The 20714-nt window shown below is 33.8% G+C and overlaps 1 protein-coding gene across 14 annotated transcripts in view; it reads left to right on the forward strand.

Annotated features, from left to right (window-relative positions):
- NBEA (neurobeachin) overlaps window positions 1-20714 on the forward strand; it is a 730940-nt gene that overhangs the window by 276611 nt on the left and 433615 nt on the right. For all 14 annotated transcript variants that reach the window (XM_078375287.1, XM_078375291.1, XM_078375289.1 and 11 more), the window contains one exon: window positions 18933-19060. In XM_078375287.1, the coding sequence (XP_078231413.1) occupies window positions 18933-19060 (128 nt within the window). The remainder of the gene's footprint in view (window positions 1-18932; window positions 19061-20714) is intronic.

Consider the following 20714-nt stretch of genomic DNA (forward strand, 5'->3'; position numbering starts at 1 on the left):
TGTATATGTCCTTTGTGAGAAACATGCTGTCTAGAATTTTTAATTCCATTTTGTTGTTTATATTATTTTTTTAAAAGTTTTAATACAAAAGTTTTCATTGTGACAGAGTTCATTGTCTCAAATAGTTTCTTTTATGATTTGTGCCATTTGTAAATTATAATAAATCTTTACCTACCACAAAGTCATGTAGATATTCTACTATATTTCCTTCTGAAATAAAAGTTTTATAGTTTTATCTTTAATTTTTTGGTTTCTGATCTGTTGACTTAGTTTTTTTGTCTGTGGTGATGTCAAAGTTGGGATTTGGCTCTGTCCACGGTATATTAAAGTTTCAGTACCATTAAATTACCTTAGCATTGATATAAAATAAATTGACCACCTGTGTGTAGATCTATTTCTAGACTCCATTCTGTTCCAGAGAACTATATGCTAGTACTGCACTATCTTCTTGTATTGTAGCTTTATAGTAAGGTGTGAAAGAGATGTCCTCTAAGTAGTCTTTTAGAAATTGCTTTGATTTTTCTAGGTCATTTCATTTTCATATAAATTTTAGAACTGACTTTTCAATTCTAAAACAAGAAAAGCAAATTCTGCTGAAATTTTAATTACAGTTCTGTTGAACCTTTACATTTGAGGAGACTCTTCATCTTAATATTGAGTATTCAGACTTTTGAAATTGTCTGTCATTCATTGAGATCTTTAATTTTTTCAGCAACTTATTGTAGTTTTCATTGTAAAGCTCTTGTACTTATTTTTATGTCTTTTTAAATGTTCATGTCTGATAATATTATGTTCAGTTTTTTGCTCTAAATTGCCAATTGGAAGTTAGAAGCCAGACCAAAAAAAGAGCACGTAGTGTATGCAATTAATTTATCTTAAAATACAGCAAATCCATGATTGCCTGTGTGAATTTTATCTCAGTAAAACTGAGAAAAAGGAAAATTTTGTATTAGTTTATTGAGTTTATATTTTATAATCTTGCCACTTAGTGTTAGTAAACTCACTGAGTTGGTTTAGATCTTTCTAAACTCACATGATAGATCTAACACTTTCTGTAGTTTACTTATTATTTTCTAGCCATGAGAAAACATCACTTGTAGCTTTAGTATTATTTATCCTAAAATGTTTGCAAGTTCACCAGTAGAGACATTTCTGCCTGGAATTTTCATTCTGAGAAAGTTAAATCATAGATTCAGTTTTTGGAATTGATAAGTGAGTATCCAGATAGTATATTTATTTTTGTATCTGTTTTATTATTTTGGTCTTTAGTGAATTTACCCATCTTATCTAAGTTGTTGGATTTATTCCCATAAAGTTCTTCATAATTTTTAAATTGTATTATTAATATTTTAAAATATAAATATGATCTTTAATGATGTTCCCTCTTTTATTTCAGATTTTGTTAATTTTTTTTTAGTTTTTTCATTATCAGAATAGCTATTGCTTTTCAATATTATGATTTCCCCCCAAAAATGATACTGTGCTCATTAATTTTTTTTGTTTTCTATTATGTGAATCCTGCTCTTATTGTTTCTTTCTATTTAGATCACATTTGCTTGCTTTTTTCTTTCTGTATCTTAGACTGGAAACTGAGATTGAGTATATACAAACCGTGAATCATACTGCCACCAGTTTTTGTACACAAAGTTATTGGAATACAGCCACACCCATTTGCTTATATATCGTCTACCACTGCTTTCACATTACTGTGACTGAGTTAAATAGTTGCAATAGAGACAATATGGCTTAAAACTTAAAATATTTACTATCTTATCCTTTACAGAAGATGTTTCCCAGCCTTTTTCTTGGATCTTTGATTTTAGACCTTTGTTGTTTTCTGATACAGTATGTGAACATTTAAAACCATAACTTTTTCTCCAAGCACAGTTTTACCTTATATTGCACAAATGTATTTTTTATATTCAATTTTTTTTCTAATTTTCCTTATTTCTTCTTAGATTCATACACTTTCCAGAGATACATTTTGGCATTTATCTTTTTTCACTAAAAATACTACCATGTGATCCATCCAAGTTGTTGCATTATTTAATAGTATGTTCCTTTTTTGTTTCTCAGTCATAGTCTATGGTATAGATGACGTTTTATTTAAACATACGCCTACTAATGGACATATAAGATTTTTCCAGTTTTGGGCTATTAAAAATGAAGTTACAATGGACATTGTTTTTATGTGAACATACATTTTTATTTCTCTGGGTTAAGTACCCAAAAGTGAGATTATTGGGCTCTATGGTAAGTATATGATTAGTTTCATAAGAAACGGCAAAACTATCTTCTAGAGTGGCTGTACCACTTTATGTTTCTGGGGGCAATGTATCAGTGGTCCAGTGCCTCCTCATTGTTGTCAGCACTTGGGTTTATCTCTCTCTCTCTCTCTCTCTCTCTAGCATTCTAATAGATATGTAGTGATATCTTATTATGGTCAGAATTTGCATTTTCCTAATGGATAAAGATGCAAAACATCTTTTCATATGCTTATTTTCCATCATTATGTCTCCCTCATGAATTATCTGTTCATGTCTTTTGCCTATTTTTTAATTAGAGCACTTTTAAACTTTTGAGCTCTGAGAGTTTTTGGTATATTCAAATACAAGTCCTTTTTCAGAAAGGACAAGCTAATTGTTTCATCCTTTCAATGGGGTTTTTAGCAGAGAAAAATTTAAATTTTTTAGTCTGACTTGTCAGATTTACCTTTTTATAGTTATGCTTTTGGTGTCTTGTCTAAGAACTCTTCATCTAGCTCTGTATTCCCCAGTTTTCTACTGTGTTTTCTATAATGGTTTGTGGCTTAAAAGTTGTTTTACTTTTAAGTCTGTCATCCATTTTGAGCTGATGTCTACGTAAGGTGTGAGGTATAGGTTGAGGTACATATTTTTGTCTATGAATGTCCATTTGTTCCAGCACCGTATGTTGAAAAGCCTATCCGTGCTTATGAGGCAAGTTTTTAGATCTTTCTAGGCAAATTTAGAGAGGCCTCTGTTCTTGAACTGCCTTTGCCACACTTAGAAAGGGTGGAGTTGCCAGAATTTCTCCTGAATGCTCAGTGTATTTAATGAGATCTCTCCTTTTTGATTGGAGGGAATGCAGACAATTCCCAGCACTATGCACTCTCAGTCATGTTTGTGTTATAGCTCTTTCATAATTATGCTTTTCAAAAAATTGTTCTCTTTTAGCCCTTGGAGCTTTCAGGCTTCACATAAGTAGATTACTATTCAGCCTGAGACTCGGGTTCTTGCAAATTTTTTTCTTTATATCTTCCTCCTCTCAGGGACTCTGTTTTGCAAATTTTATTCACCTTGGCCTTTTTGAACTGCAGTCTCAGTCTTATCAGCTCAAAAACATTGCAGGACTCAGTATTTGCCATAATGTAGGAAATACCACATAAAGAAACGTGGATGATAAGGGAACTTACTTTCTTGTTTTTGCCCTCATTAGGGTCCATAGTCCTGTACTCCCTGTGTTATCTGAAAATAGTTGTTCCCTGTATTTGTCTAATTTTTTAGCTGTTAGCATGGGAGGTAATTTTAGACCATCTGTTTCAAGGCTAAAAATGAATTTTATATTTTTATTATCTTGTCGATGATTTATTTTATAAATTTCTTTTTGTTTTCAAGAGAGATCATGGTTTTGTAAAAGGGATTCTTTTTTATTATTATTATACTTTAATTTTTGAGTACATGTGCAGATCTTGCAGGACTGTTACATAGGTATACACTTGCCATGGTGGTTTGCTGCCTCCATCCCCCTGTCCCCTACATTAGGTATTTCTCCCAGTGTTATCCTTCCTCAATCTCCTCACCCCTGCTATCCCTCCCCCACCCCCAACAGACCCCATTGTGTGATGTTCCCCTCCCTGTGTCCATGTATTCTCATTGTTCGACACCTGCCTATGAGTGAGAACATGCGGTGTTCAGTTTTTTGGTCTTGTGTCACTTTGTTGAGAATGATGGTTTCCAGATTCATCCTGCAAAGGACATGAAATCATCCTTTTTTACAGCTGCATAGTATTCCGTGGTGTTTATGTGCCACTTTTTCTTTATCCAGTCTATCATTGATGGGCATTTGAGTTGATTTCAGGTCTTTGCTGTTGTAAACAGTGCCACAATGTGTTTCCATTTCAGTATGTTGAGTGAATATCCTGAAATGTTAACCCACTTATTGTTCCTAATTATGTTTCTGTAGATTGTTTCAAACATATATGTGTATACATAATTGTGTCATCCATGAAGAGTGGGGGAGTTTTTCCCCCGTTAATATCCTTGCATCTTGTTATTTCTTTTTCTTAACTTACGGTACCACCCAGTACCTCCAATGCAATTTATTATAGTCATGGTTATAGCAGGCATTCTTTTTAAATTCTTTATCTCAGATGGAAAACATCGAACATTTATCATTAGTTATGTTGCCTCTTATCTATTAATTATATTTAATTTTCAATAAATGTGATGCATCTCTTATTTATAATTAACAAAACCTTGCTATCATGATGTATGTTGAATTTTATCTTATGCTTTTTAAATATACAGTAAGATGATCATGTGGTGTTTCTCCTTCTTCTGTTAACATGGTATACTATATTGATTTAATTTTTAAACGCTAAAAGAATTCTCAATTTTTCTGTAAGAAATCCAATTTCATTGTAATGTGAAATCTATTTATGTATTGAAAGCTTTTGTAAGATTATTTTGGGGCTTTTTTCCCTAAAATACTTAATAAACTTCACAAGAAAAGACATCTAATCCTGGATCTCTTCTTTTAGGAAAGTCAATGAAAATTTTAATTTAATTAGTTACAGATCTCCCCAAATTATCTGTTTTTTCTTGTGTCAGTTTTGGTAGGTTTTGTTGGAATAAAATTTTTCATAATATTATTGTATTATTTTAACATTTATATAATCTGTAGTAATGTCCTTTCTTTTTATTCTTGATATTCTTTATTTAAGCTAGCCAGTGTGTCTAGCTGCCTGTCTTCCTTCCTTCCTTTTCTTGATAAGTTCTGGCAGTGATTAATCAGTTTTATTCTTATTGTCAATAAAAAAAACAATATATGCTAGAAAGAAATAACATGAAACTGTTAGGTTGAAAGTTGTACATTATTTTTTTCCTTAGTGCAGTTTTCTAACATCAGCGTGCATCAGAATAACAAGGGGGCTTATTAACATGCAGACTGTTGGGTGCCTGATTCAGTAGGACTCCAGTAGAGCATGAGAATTTAGGGCATCTTTAACAAGTTTTTAGGTTTATTCATCAAGCTTATTTAGAGAAACAGATTAAATAGTATGTTTACATTCATATTAATATACATACATATACACGTAATTTATTATAAAAATTTGGTTCACATGATTATGGAAGCTGAGAATTCCCAATGTCTGCAGTTAGTATGCTAAAGACCCAGGAGAACCAATGTGTAGTTCTAGTCAAAGTACCAAGGTCTGAGAACCAAGAGAGCCAGTGATATAAGTTCCTGTACAAAAGCTGGCTGGCTCAAGACCCAGGAAAAACTGATGTTTATTTCTGAGTCAAAAGGCCAGAAGAGGCCAATATTCTATCTCAAACAGTCAGACAGAAGGAATTTGATCAATGTTTTTGTTATTCACATCTTCAATTGACTAGACGAAGCCTTCTTACATGAGGAAGGGCAGTCTACTTTACCCAGTCTACCTATTCAAATGTTAATCTTATCAAGAAATACCCTCAGAGTTACACCCACAGTGCTGTTTAATCAAATATCTGGACACCCAGTAAAATTGATACATAAAATTAACCATCATGCTAGATCATGGTGATGTTGCTGGTACGGAGAGCACACTTTGAGAAACAGTGTAATTGATAGCCCTCCAGATTGCAGGAATTGCCCTTGATTCATCGAGGTCCTATTCCCAGACAATGCATGGTCCTTCCTTAGTCTAGTTGAACTTAATTTACCCCAGATTTTGCAGACATACATGTACATACATGTACATACATGTGTGCACGTTCATCTTAAATTCGCACCCTGAAAGTATACTTATTTTACTGATAAACATCTGTTTAGATTTAGCCAAATGATTACCATTTTTTGTTGCTCATCATTCTTTTCTGAATGTCTGACTTCCACCAAGTATCATTTTTCTTCTTCTTAAAGAATACTTCCTAGTATTTGATTTAGTGCAGCTTAGCTTCTCATGAACTTTTAGTTCCTATTTTTCAAACATCTTTCAAATCCACCTCTAGGTTTTAAAGGATATTTTTGTACCAACAGAATTCTAGGTTGGCAATTATTTGCTTTTAGTGCTTTGAAAATACCATTTTATTGTCTTTTGGCTTTCTTTCATTCTGTGTTTTATTTGTTTATTTTTTAGGTTAATTGCTAGTCACATTGTTTCTGTTCTTCACTCCAACCCACCTGATGTCTGTTTTAAAGGTGTTCTGTATTTTTGGAGTTGATAAGTTTTACTATGATGTTTTCAAGTGCTGTGGATTTTCTTTGAATTTATGCTGCTTAGGGTTTGTAGAGTTTCTCAAATCTGAAGTTTTATCACTTTCATTCAATTTTGAAATTTCCCAGCCATTACCTCTTCAGTATTGCTTCTAACTCATTTTATCCTTTTGTTAGACCTTAACTTACATAACCTCTCTATATATCCTTTTCCTTGACCTCTGTTTCTCTCTCAATGATTCTGAGTATTTTCTTTTAACTTATATTCTACTTTACTAATTCTCTCTTTAGCTGTGTCAAGTCTTCTCAGTTCTTAATTTCAATTTTTGCAAGTACTAGAATTTCCATTTGATTTTTATAGTTTAATAGTATTTTCCACTGCCTATCTTATCCAATGGTTTGTCTTGGTCTTTAATTTTCTTGAATGTAAATAAGTTACCTAAAAGTCTTTCATTATTTATCAGAGCTACCTCTGTCATCTTGTGTTACTTTTGGTATTCAAGAATATCTTCTTGTCTGCTTATATGTCTTTTTTGTTATTATTATGTGAAGAACTTATGCAGTATCTGAAAGATTTTAAAGATAATATGAAAGTACAAAGTGATATTTCCTTTCAGAAAAAAAATACATTTTCTTCTGGTTAGCATTAGCAATCCTCTGATTCACCAGTTCTTCAGAGTGTAGTGCTGTAGGATCCCAACTTAAATCATAAGGGTTTTTCTATGCTTTTTTCCTCTTTAGTAGGCTCTGAGCTCCAAAAATTTTGTTCAACTTCAGTTATTCAGCTGCTTCTACCAAAACATGTCCATGGAATAAGAGTGGTCCAGACACCAAAATCATCTTCTTAGAATTTTTTCTTCAGGATCATGGTCAAATAATTAATCTTTGTCTGAACTCTCCATTTCCCTCAAGAAGTGTTTTGGTTTGTGTCAAGCTTTTTTAGTTGTTCTCATCAAGAGAATTTGTCTATTACTAAAGGTGGAAATCCACATTATTTTTATATAGTTATTATGTTTATGATCATATATATTTGATGGAGTGTAAATGTTAAAATGGCTTGGTGTTTTTTAAAATCACTGATTACAGCTGGATTATGTCAGATCCATTCCTTCTGATCCTTAATTATATAATAGAAAAATGTGTAACTTTTTGGTAATTTTTAAGTCATATAAAGCTCATCCAATTAAACGTTTTCAACTTTTTACATGACTTTATTTTAATGAAGGGTTTTGATGTTAATTTTTTTCCTTTCTTTAAACCTACCTGTATTTTTATGTTCAAAGCGGTTCTGCTTTTTTTTTAAAAAAAGTCAAACTGACAACTTCTATATTTTAATTGGTTTTTATACATTATTTGCATTCAGTGTAATTACTTACATGATTTGATTGATATCTACCAATTTGGTAATTGTTTTAGACTAAATTGTTACTTTCCATGTGTACTTTATTTCTTCTTCTTTTATGCTCTCTGTTGAATTAACGGAGTATTTTTTTATTATTTTATTTTCTGTACAGTATTGTCATATTGCAGATAATATTTCAAACATATTTAAAATGTTGAAAATAAAAGATAATCTCAAAACATTTTAGGGGCTTCTCTAGGGCTTACAATATAAATTTTTAAATTATCGGAGTCAGTTTTTAATATGATTACACTGTTTACACTGTTGCATGTTTTTTGTTTTTTTTTTTTTGAGACGGAATTTCACTGTTGTTACCCAGACTGGAGTGCAATGGCACGATCTCGGCTCACTGCAACCTCTGCCTTCTGGGTTCAAGCAATTCTCCTGCCTCACCCTCCCAAGTAGCTGGGATTACAGGCACGCGCCACCATGCCCAGCTAATTTTCCTATTTTTCGTAGAGACGGGGTTTCATCATGTTGACAAGGATGGTCTCGATCTCTTGACCTCTTGATACACCCACCTCAGCTTCCCAAAGTGCTGGGATTATAGGTGTGAGCCACTGCGCCCGGCCTGTTGCATGTTTTAATAAAGACACTTCTAACAATTTATTCCTAATTCCTTTTATACATCCTTTGTGTTAATGTTGTCATACATTTTACTTTCATATGCTTTATTAAGAAACAGTTTGCCAGGCAGGGTGGCTCACACCAGTAATCCCAGCACTTTGGGAGGCCAAGGCAGGGAGGTCAGGAGTTGGAGACCAGCCTGGCCACCATGGTGAAACCCCATCTCTACTAAAAATAAAAAATTAGCCGGGCATGGTGGTGCATGCCTATAATCCCAGCTACTCCAGAGACTAATACAGGAGAATCACTTAGAACCTGGGAGGCAGAGGTTGCAGTGAGCAAAGATGGCACCACTGTACTCCAGCCTGGGCAACAGAGTGAGACTCTGTCTAAAAACAAAAGAAAACAAAAAGACATCACACTGCTATTTTGCTCTGGATAGTGAATTTTATTTTAGAGCCATTAAAAATAAATGCATTTTACAATTTTATTTATCTTTTCTAGTACTCTTGTTTGTATAAATCTGTTTTTGTCTGGTATATTCCTTATACTTTAACTACATTTAACAGTATTCAGAGTACGAAATCAGTTACATGAGTTACCTCTGTTTTTGTTGTCTAAAAAGGTCTTTATTTTACCTATTTGAAAGAATTTTTGGCTAGATAAAGAATTGTAGATTTACATATTTTAAAATGGTTTTGAAAGGGATTGCGTCTTGTTTCCGTTGTTTGTATGGATTCTAATGAGAATGTCATTCTTATCTTTGTTCTTCTTTCTGGAATGTGTCTTTATTCTCTGAATGCCTTCTTTATATTTTCTCTTTATATTTGGATTTCAGAAGTTTATTATGATATATAATTTATTTACTTATTTACTAAAATTTGACTCAGTGTTTTCTGGGCTTCTCGTATCTGTAGTTTTCTGACTTTATTGTTGTTTGAAAATTCTCACTCAGTATCTCTTCACATATTTCTTCTGCTCTAGTATGTCTCTGTGTTAGTTTTCTATTGCTAGAATAACAAGTTGCCACAAATTTAGCAGCTTAAATCAGCACTGATTTGTTAATTATATCACAGTTCTGTAGGTTAAGAGTCCAACACTCAGGGCACACTGGGCTAAAATGCATCTGATATTGGCAGGGCTGCATTTCCTACTGGAGACTGGAGGAAAATGTACTTCCAGGCTCTCTCAGATTATTAGCACAATTCAGCTCTGGGTGGCTATAGAACTATTTGCCTGCTGTCAGAGGCTTCCCTTATCTCATAGAACTCTTCTTGCCTGTAGCCTCCTACATTCAGCATTAGTAATAATGCATCCAGTTTTTCTCAAATTTGGGATATATCTGTTTTCTGCTTATACATATCTTTTCTGCGTTCCTCTTTTGCTGTATTGCTCTAGCCAGAGTTTTCTACTTTTAAGACCTCATGTGATTAGACTGCACCTACCTACATAATCTAGGATAATCTCTCTATTTTAATGCCCATAACCTTAATTTCACTTGCAAAATCCTTTTTTGCCATGTAATACAGCTTATTCATAGGTGCCAAGGATTATGGTATAGGCATCTTTGTTCAGCCATTATTTGGCATACTGCATTTCTCTTTCACATTTATGTAAAGTTTATATAACTTTTATATAAAGTTATTTGGTAGTGTTATACATAAAGTTATATAATACATTTATATAAAGTTATTTGATACTGTTTAATAGCTCTTGAATGCACTCGTGTACACACGCTCTCCATCTGTTTTTGTGTATTTTTTTTCTTTTTGTTTTAATATGTCTATATTTTATTGGCCTATCTTCAAATTCACTGAGTCTTTCCTTGGCTTCGTTGAGTCTTTTGATAAGCTGATTGAAGGCATATTGTTTCCTTTACTATATTTTAATTTCTATTATCGTTTCTTCTTTACAGCTTCTTACTTTTGCTGACATTTCCCATGTTTATTCATGTTGTCTGCCTTTTCAGCTATTAACTCTTAACATGTTAATCATAGTTATTTATTTTAAATTCTTTTATAGTTCCAACATAGGGTTCATCTGTGATTTTCGTTCTATTGGTTTATCTCAGGTTTTCTTTTTCTCGTTTTTTCATGTATAAGGTAATTTTTAGTTGAAAACTGGACATCATGTATAGGATAGTAGTTAATCATATGTGTACTCTAAATGGTTCTGCCTCTCCTTATGCTGGCCTTTTGTGAGAGAGGTTCAGTCACTTTAACCTGGAGTTGAGCTGTGTTTATGTTTATGTTTTCTGATTGTTTTTGTTATTCTCAGTGTACCATGGGCTTTAAATTTCTCTACCTTAATTTTCTGTTTAGTTAGGTGCTAGTTTTTCAGAGTGTCTTACTATTTCTGTACTACCCTCATTGTTAGGCTTTTCTGATTAAGAGAGGTTCTCCACACTATAGGCCTTTCTGCAACAGTAGACTACTGTTATCTGTTACTGTGTGTTTGCAAGCCTGGTGTTCAAGGGTATGGGGTTCTCTTTTGTCCTGTTCTAGACTGTATTTTAGTCAGGTGTTGTCCTGGATCTTGAAGGTAGGGCTTTTTTAGTGATTCTGTGCATTTCTACATGATTTGGGGATCTGTAAATTTCAGGACTCAGAACGTTTCCCTTCCCCTCACTCAGTAGAGTGTTTTATGTTCTTTTCCTCCATCTGCATTAGGCCTTTTACTGTACCCCAAAAGTGACAGGAGTTACTGTCTTTCTCTCAAATGCATAAGGCTTCCATTCTTTAGAGGAGATAGGAAGAAGGATCTAGGCAGAACTTTGTGTCTTTTTTTGCAGCAATTAATTCTCCCTCCTTTAACCTGGAGGAATGAAGGAAGTTTTCTGCAGTCTTCCATGCTGCCTGCAATTTTTCCTCTGAGTACTGGTTTGGTTTGAATGGAAGAGCCTGGACATTGTTGCAAACTCTCCTTGTGTCTAACGCTCTGAGGGTTTCATTCTCTTATAGCCCACATGTGAACTTCAGAAATTTATTTTAAAAATGAGCTGAATTTTTCTTTTCAGCTTAATGTGTTGCCCAGTGGTGCTTCTTCCCATTCTCTGCATCAGATTAGCAAGTTCATGTATACTGAGTCTTCTTAGAGGTTCCTATCCTCGGATTTCAAGGCTGTTTGGTTGCCTAGCAACTTCAGCTTTCTGATGAGGCCTAACAAAGTTATAATTCTTTAGATTATCTGGCTTTTTCTTGTGATTTTTGTGGGAATGACTCCAGATTTCTACATCTGAAATAGGAGTCTTCTATTTCATTTTAAAAGTTCAAATTCTTAATTGATTTTTCAAATTATATATTCAAAAATATTATATTAACTAAATGCTATACTATAAAACATTCATTAGCTGCTATTCCAAAAAACAAATTCTTAGCTAAAACACTGTATGTAGGTGCTTTACTGGGGAATGTGCTTGATAACATTACCTATAATTGTCAATGGGAGATTGATCTGAAGGAAAAGTGATGCAATTGTAAGAGAGATTCCAGGCTACTCCATGGGAAAGCTCTGAAATTGCAATGGCTCCAGAATGTCCTCAACTGAGTCAAAGGACCTGGGTCTTTTTATCTTCTCATTGACCATTGTTTGAATTCACACTGCTCCTAATGAGGGGGCTTACCCTTGGGTGAAGCAGCTCCCTTCTAGGGAGGGATTCAACTGTGTGCCATCACCCCACAGTGCTCAGAACTTTCCAGGCAAAGAGTGTTTCCATCCTCAAAGGGGATCTTGGTGAGACACCACAGCCCCCACTACATTAAAATAGTTTTAAAATATGCTAAATATTTTATTTAGGAGGATAAATATTATTTCAATTTTCACATCGGGTGTTTAAGACACAATTAGCCTTACCTTTTTATCACTAGACTTGTTTGGTTTTAGTTAGATTTATATTCTTGACTTTGTATTTTTATTTTGTTTTATTTTTTATAGACTTATATATTTGTAGTTAATTTTTATGCCACTTAAGTAGTTGACTGGAAAGAAGGAATTGTTCTACATCAGTTTTTTTTACCTTTGTAATTGGTACACTCCAAAAAACTTTTATAATTATCTAAGGGCATCCCCATAAAAGCATTGCATAATGGCTATTCACAGACGTGATCATGGCACACTACAGCCCTGAATTCCTGGGCTCAAGTGATTTTCCTGCCTCAGCTTCTCAAGCTGTTGAGACTACAGATGTGCATAAGTGTGCTCACATAGGTATTACGTGTCTTAAAACTTGAAAAATCTTTACTTGGAATTTAGTTTACAATATAAAACAGTAAACTTTTTACTTGTAAAAATATTCTATTTAGCTTCAATTTCTTAGTCTTCTATAGTTTTATTTACTTTCTTAACCTTTTCATCATGCACTTGAAAATAATTCTGTTAAGGAGTAATAAGGAGAAAATGTCAGTTTTAAATTTATAAGATCATAGAGAAATAAAAGCATTTTTAAAAAATACAATGTTTTCCTTAGTGACCACAACCTTAGAAAGCTATAAATTAATAAAACTGTGTCAGTAGGTCGTTATGTCACAGGCTTGCAGATTTAGGATACATTTACTTATCAGCCATTTTAGTATGTTAAATTATATTTCCTATTAGAAATTTAGTGACAGCAAAGTATTTCAATTCGGTGTCAATTTCTAGTCATAATATGTAGCTAATAATAATTTAACTTTACAATTTATGGTTTTTCTATCATTAGTACTCTCCTAAACCTTTCTTTTCATCTGTGTTTACCTAAACCCAATCAGTTCACTTACTGATGCCCACATTGGGAGCATCCAATTAATAAAAATCTACCATAGAATTCACGAATTTCTTTTCTTTTCTTTTTGTTTGAAATGGAGTCTTGCACTGTTCCCTGGGCTGGAGTGCAATGGCATGATCTCAGCTCACTGAAACCTCCTCCTCCCGTGTTCACGCAATTCTCCTGCCTCAGCCTCCTGAGTAGCTGGGACTATAGGTGCATGCCACCACACTCGGCTGATTTTTTGTATTTTTTTAGTAGAGATGGGATTTCACTATGTTGGCCAGACTGGTCTTGAACTCCTGACCTTATGATTCGCCCACATCAGCTTCAAAAAGTGCTGGGATTGCAGGTGTGAGCCACTGCGCCTGCCCAATAATTTATTTTAGGTCTGAGTAAATCTTTTAAGTACATTGCTTAAGGGTATGTGATTATTTCTTTTTATTCTGTGTTTTATTATTATAACTACTCACTTAATATGATTTAAGAAATGAATTTGGAAATTTAAGCACTCTAATCTTTCAAATCTTCCTAATCTTTCAAATTATTAAGTGTTTATTATATTTATGACATTGTGCTAAGGACCTAGAAAAATACAAAAAGTAAATAAAATTCAAAGTAAGTAAAAATTACTTTATGAAGTCGCACAAACATAAGGGAGTTTGTTAAAATAGAGTATACAATATATGTAGGGTCCTAAATAAAAGTAGAACTATTATCTTTTTCTAGAATTCTAAAACGTATAACATTAGGAAAAGATCACTTTGTTATGAACTAGGTTTATAGGGAATTTATTTAGACTACAGGAGAGAAAAATCTTATATATATTTTTTTTTTACTAATTACCGTGGCCTTGGATATTTCTTGAGGTCAGTTATACTCGGCAAGATTTGATAATAATTAAGCCATGGGTTTTCATACATTATTTTCCCCATTGATTAATTATATTTTTATTAATATAAATTTCTTAGAATTAACTCTGAATGAGACTTATTCAATACAGATAAAAGCCAATACATGATTGCCATTTAAAAAAAACCCAAATTGTAAGCTCTTGTGGTTTAAGTCACATTGTTTTAATCCAATCATTAGAGCTATAGAATTTCATCTAAAGCCTTATTACTTCCTTTGAATATTTTGTTTTCCTTGAGTTGGTAATCTTGTTAGAGTGCTTTATAATTTCTTGAGTTGCAACAGGAATTTTCTTCATGAAAATAAGCAATTCTTTTTCCTTTTTATCTATTTATTTTTGATTTGTGTAGATTTAAGGAATACAAGTGTAGTTTTGATTCATGGATATATCTCGTAGTGGTGAAGTCTGGGCTTTTAGTGTATTCATCACCTGAATAATGTACATGGTACCCATTAAATAATCTCTTACCTCACACCCCTGCCTTCCATCCTCCAACCCTTCCAAGTCACCAGCCTCCAGTGTCTGTCTCCTTACTCTGTGTCCATCTGTACACCTCATTTAGCTTCCACTTAAAAGTGAGAACATGTGGTGTTTGCCTCTCTGTTTGAGTTACTTCACTTAAGGAAATGGTCTCCAGTTCCAGTAATTCAATTCTTTTTCTTTAAAGAGTTTATACTTACGATTAAGAAAAATAGCCAAATTCAAAATAGTCATCAATCAAGCATCTTAAATGCATCATTAGTGTGACTTACAGGGAAAAAGTAGATTGGGGAGAGTAGAAGTGGCTTGAAATGGTATGCTTTTCAACCCATACTTGATGAAATTTGTGCCCACAAACTTAACCAAATATTAAGAAGTTATTAGAGTATAAGATTGTAATACTTGCTCAGACTGTGGAGGGTAGATTCCTCTACATAGGAGAATACACCTTTGTATTACTTATTGTGCATAAAATGTCTTAGACTAAATGAATAGTTCTTTGTTTTTTGTTTTTGTTTTTTGGCAAAATAGGGGTCTTGCTCCATTACCCAGGCTGGAGTGTAGTGGCATGATCATAGCTCACTGCAGCTTTGACCTCCTGGGCTCAAGAGATCCCCTTGCCCCACCCTGTTGAGTATCTAGGATAACAGGTGCTGACCACTACACCTTGCTAATTTTTTAATTTTCGATAGAGACAGGGTCTCACCATGTTGCCCATGCTGGTCTTGAACTCCTGGGCTCAAGCCATCCTCCTTTGATCTTCCACAGTGCTGGGATAATAGGTGTGATGCACCATGCCCAGCCTAAGTGAATGTTTTTTAATAAATGAAAATAAACTTTCAGAGAAAACTGAAAAGTTGCTCTTTAGAATTTTTCCATAAAATCACCACCTTATGCTAGTGTTTCTTACAAAATAATTTGCTGATGAATACCTGGTTTTCTTCTGGTGGCTGTATGTTCTTTGTATTTGTATTTTTATTTTTTGTGACAGAGCCTCACCCTGTTGCCCAGGCTGGGGTGCAGTGGCATGATCTTGGCTCACTGTATCGTGCCTCCTGGGTTCAGGCGATTCTCCTGCCTCAGCCTCCCAAGTAGCTGGGACTACAGGCGCCGCCACCGCACCCCACTAATTTTTTGTGTGTTTTTAGTAGAGACGGGGTTTCACTCTCTTGGGCAGGCTGGTCTCAAACTTCTGACCTCGTGATTCACCTGCCTCGGCCTTCCAAAGTGCTGGGACTACAGGTGTGAGCCACTGTGCCCGGCCGCTGTATTTTTATTTTAAGGAGAAAATTTTATTACTTTTATAGGACTTAAGGGCATGGGCTTTTCACGTATTAATATGCTTTTTATTTTTTACATATTCACAGATAACTGTCTTATATGTGTCTTGGAATTGGGGAAAAGGAGTTTTACATTGTATGTTTCTTTGAGATGAGAATGGAAATAACAAAATGACAGTATAGCCACAATATGTCTCTTTTTTGGTATTTTTTTGGAACAGATCCTTATTTTCCAGGTGATAAAGGAGAGTCTTAGGCTGAAGTTTATGTTTGTACTATTTTCTTTGAGAATTTAAATTGTATAATGATGAAGCTAATTTATACAGCATTTATGCCCTTCTTTGAAATACATCATGGAGGAATCTATAAATAGCAACAATAACAAAAAACTTTTTCACTGTAAAATATGAGGATGAAATTTTTCCACTTAGAATATTTTGTTGTTTGAGAAATCCAGCAGAATTATTTGATAATGGTTTATATACATAAAGCTTCTAATCTTTTGCTGAGTAAAATATTATACCCTTTGTCCCCTGTTAGATAATTAAAATTCTCATTGCAGGATGATATGTAAGAGGGACATTTAATATTCTAATAAATTTTATAAGAAAATCTTTGCAAAAAAATCTTAATAGGGATTCACTTCCTAATAAATATCTGTTTTTCTCTATTATCCTTAAGTCAAGGTAATTGGTAATAATGTATATTTATACATACTTACACACAGAGGTAATCAGTTGCTCGGATTAATTGAAGTTTCTGTTTCATATTTAACTTAATCACTAGTAACAGTGTTTTTGCAGTTTTGAAGCCTCTAAATCACAGAGAAACTTGTAAAATGGGAGAAAGGTCTCAAACTGGGATAAAAAATGTCCCTGGCTTTACCTCAGTAATAGTACATTAAATCCAATAGCTAGGATGCAGACCTCCATGAATCAATATTTTTTCTAAAATAATTTTACTCACTTATTAAGTTTAAATAAAAATATTCATACTTTATTTAGAATTGAGCATCAGAAACTATTATATCTAGATTTTTTTCCTTTTAATTGACTCACTTTTACCATTTTTGCCATTTCTTAGTAGAGGGAATTAGCTTAGCTGGAAAGAGCTGTAGGACATGATTCTAGAGATTTGAAGGAATTAATGAAATTGCAGATTCAAAAGAGTCTCTCTGTATTCGGTAACAGGTAACTTATTGTCATTATGCTTATTCAGTGACTTCAGATGGTCTTTCTTTTTCTCACTTCTTTGTTAATACTTTCTAAGTGTGTTTCCTGAATCAGCAGCATCAGCACCACTGAGAATTTCCACTTCTAGCAAATGCTCACAGTACAAACAGGCCTGCTGAATCAGAAACTAGGGTGGGGCTCAGAAGTCTGGTTAAACGGACTCTCCAGGTGATTCTCATCTACACTAAAGCTTGAGAACCCCTGTCTTTAGGAAGTCCTTGCTTTAGAAATTACAGAGTAGAGTAGACGGTTGAAATCTCTTAATTTCAGTAAGTCTGCCAAATCCTCCTCAAATCCCTTTTTCTTATGGAAAATTTTCCTCCCGAATTTTTTAAATATGTGTGGCAGTGACCAAACTTGAGTTTTCTCTATGCTTTCTCCTTTCTCTAAAGCTGTTGACACAGATAAGAAGAGACAGAGTTAAACAGAAGTGCTAATGGTGAGGCTTAGAGTGCTCTAAGATTTGAAACTTGGTGTTTCCAATTTAGTAAAGAAGTCATCTGAGATTATGCTCTAATACCTACTTAATAGCTTAAAAAATTTAAAAGGATGCCATAGTTTAGATTTAAACCTTAGTAATACACTGCGAATTATTTTATGGTTAATTACCTTTTTCTTATTTATATATTTTTGTGAGGTATGTAACAAAGTGTTACTTGACATTGTGGCAGAACTTGTATTATTTTGTAACATTGTTTAATTTCTAACTGTACATGTCTTCTGTGCAGTAGAATGTGTGCTCATCTAATATGTTTTATTGATTTTGGTTTGGTTAATGTTTCAGAATCACATTTTGTGAGAATAAATATGGGTGTGTTTTGTTCAAAATTAAGTCAAAAAAGTGAACATCATTGACCTCTCACTATGTTCTGGGTAATTTTCTGTGCACTTTACATCCCTTAGCTTATTTAATCCTTACTGGGTAGGTACTGTGATTATCTTCATTTTGCAGACGTAGAAAGCCTAATGACCCCTAAGTACACCTAGCTAGTATAAGATAGAGCTAGGATTCCAGTCTAAGCAGTCTTACTCCAAAGCACTTATATCGAAGACATTTAAGTCTGTTACTATGTTATTCATTCATCTAGGCAGAAATATTTTCCTCATCCTCATTTTTTTTCTTTTACATGTACCATTCAGAGTATTTTTAAAAATGTCAAATAGTGCTTATACATGACTATTAACTTAAAATTCAACAGTGGGCCAGGTGCAGTGGCACATGTCTATAGTCAGCTGGGAGGCTGAGGCAGGAGGTGGAGGTTGCAGTGAGCTGAGATTGTGCCTCTGCACTCCAGCCTGGGCGACAGAGCAAGACTCAGTCTCAAAAAAAAAAAAAAAAAAAAAAATCAACAGTGAACTATGTAAATAATACAGCAGTTTGTGAATAAATAGGCTTATGAAATGGAAATTGCTTACTTTGGCAAAGCATTCAATTGTATTACAGTGAATTTCAGCTGTTCCCTTATTTGTCCAGATTTCAGGTAATACCTCCTTGAAAGCAAGAGTTAAATTATTTGTAACTGGCATCCTGACCCACATTGTCAGTATTCAAAATCATTTTCTTTGATGAACAGATGCATAGAGAAGGCATACAAGAACTCATTTACATGACACTGGTAGAGCTATGGACAGTCTTTGATAGCAGAATCCCAATTCTTTTCCATAGTATAGTAATTCCAATTTAGCTGAAACCTTTCATTAGCTTTATGACTGTATGTGAAACTGTACAGGGTGTCCCTTATACATGAAACTTGCTATTATTCCATGGACTAGAAAGGACTTTTATGATTTTTAAAGATTTTAATTTAGAAGTAAAGTTTATTTTACATTTTATATTGAATTATATTTATTAGTTTTTATGTCTTAATTTCAACAGCATCACTGCAAAACTTGAAAGAGCTTTAGAAAAAGTTGCTCCTCTTCTTCGTGAAATTTTTGTAGACTTTGCCCCATTCCTATCTCGTACACTTCTTGGCAGTCATGGACAAGAGCTATTGATAGAAGGTATGATTTCTCTCTCTATTCTAATTATTTTAGTTTCCTATAATGTATGTATTAATCATGGCATAATTTGTGCTTCTGGAGGAATATACATTTCCAAAAGAATGTAAAAGCATTACTTCACAAATTCTAATAAGATATTCAGTATGTTTTCTCTTCACTCCTTTTTTAACATGTTTGCATGGTCAATGCCAATAAGAGAACTTTGAAGACGAAGAACATTGAAAAGGTGTCAGAATGGGAGGCTTTGGCCCTTTAATCCATCTGTCAGGGCTGATGTATATCCTCTCATTAAGATAACCTGTTTATTAAGCTGTCATCTCTAAAATTACCTTCTCACTCTGAGAGCCATGCTTCTTTAAGTGATTTTTCTTATTCACATAACATTTGTAGTGTGAGAATTCTTAACTAAGAAGACATTAAAAATCTGGAGAAATACTTAAGTGAGAATTGATGAAGCTGTTTTCAACAGCAGCTTAAATAGAGTAAGGAGGCAAAGAAGATAAATTTACTAGGAGAGTGGCTTTGAAAAATATGGTTAATCGAAATCTTACTTGTTTTTAAAAAGTTTTGTTATATGAATATTTCTGAGCTTCAGAAAGAATTAGCCACCATCAAGATGATCTGTGGGTGATTCAGGTAGTCCTGGGATTTAGCATCCGTGTATACCTTTTTTGCTTTTTACTTCCTGTTTACTGTAGAAGAGAGTTTTCCCACTCCTGTTCTGTTATTGTCCCAACTGCTTCTACTCAGTGTTTCTGTTAAGAAGACTGTGAGAGTTAATGACTCAGCATCTGGGAGCTGCCTTTGAATCCTAGTTCAACTACTTTCTTAGCTTTGTGGCCTTTGTGAATTACTTAGCCACCCTGTATCTTAGTTTCCTTTCTATAAGTTGGAGTCAATGATAGCACGTCAGGGTTTTTGTGAAGATTAAGTTATATAATGCATTTGAAGCTCTTAGAATATTGTCACATAATGTCTGACAATATTCTTCTCAGGTTTCCAAAAGTACTGAGTTTATTCTGTGCTAAGTCCTATGTAATGTACTTTTGATGTATTAGTAAATAGACAAAGATCCTTGTCTTCAGATGGAACATATATTCTAGCGAGGACACACAATAAGCATTAAACAAAATGAATAATTAAATTATATAGCATGTTAGAAGATAGTGAATGTTTTGTAAAAGGATAAATACAACATAGAGAATTGGGATTACAGAATGGCAAGGTTAGGTTGCAGTTTAAAGAGAATGCTCAATTTTAAGTAAGCCTCATGGTAAAAGTTACATTTGAGCAAAAACTGAAAGGAGGTACATCTTTAGAAGAGGAGCATTCAATGCAGAGAAAATAGTACATTCAGCCTAAAACAAGGATAGAAGGACATTCTTGGTATGATCTACCAACAGGGAAAATGCCAGTCTCATATGAACCAGGAGAGTAGTCGAATATCAGGGCCAGAGTGGTAATGGGTTCTTTGGCTTTAACAAGTATGGTGTGGGAGGCTGCTTTCATTGTGAGTAGGGATGTCATTCTGGATGCTACTGTTGTCATTATTGTACCCCTACCTACAAAGTAAGGTATAAAATGCTCTGAAGAATGGGATTCTGAGAAGAACCATGCTAATTTAAAGCAGCCCCAACATGAACTTTAAAAGTTG

This window comes from Callithrix jacchus, chromosome 5 (genome assembly GCF_049354715.1).
Source record: "Callithrix jacchus isolate 240 chromosome 5, calJac240_pri, whole genome shotgun sequence".
NCBI lineage: Eukaryota > Metazoa > Chordata > Mammalia > Primates > Cebidae > Callithrix > Callithrix jacchus.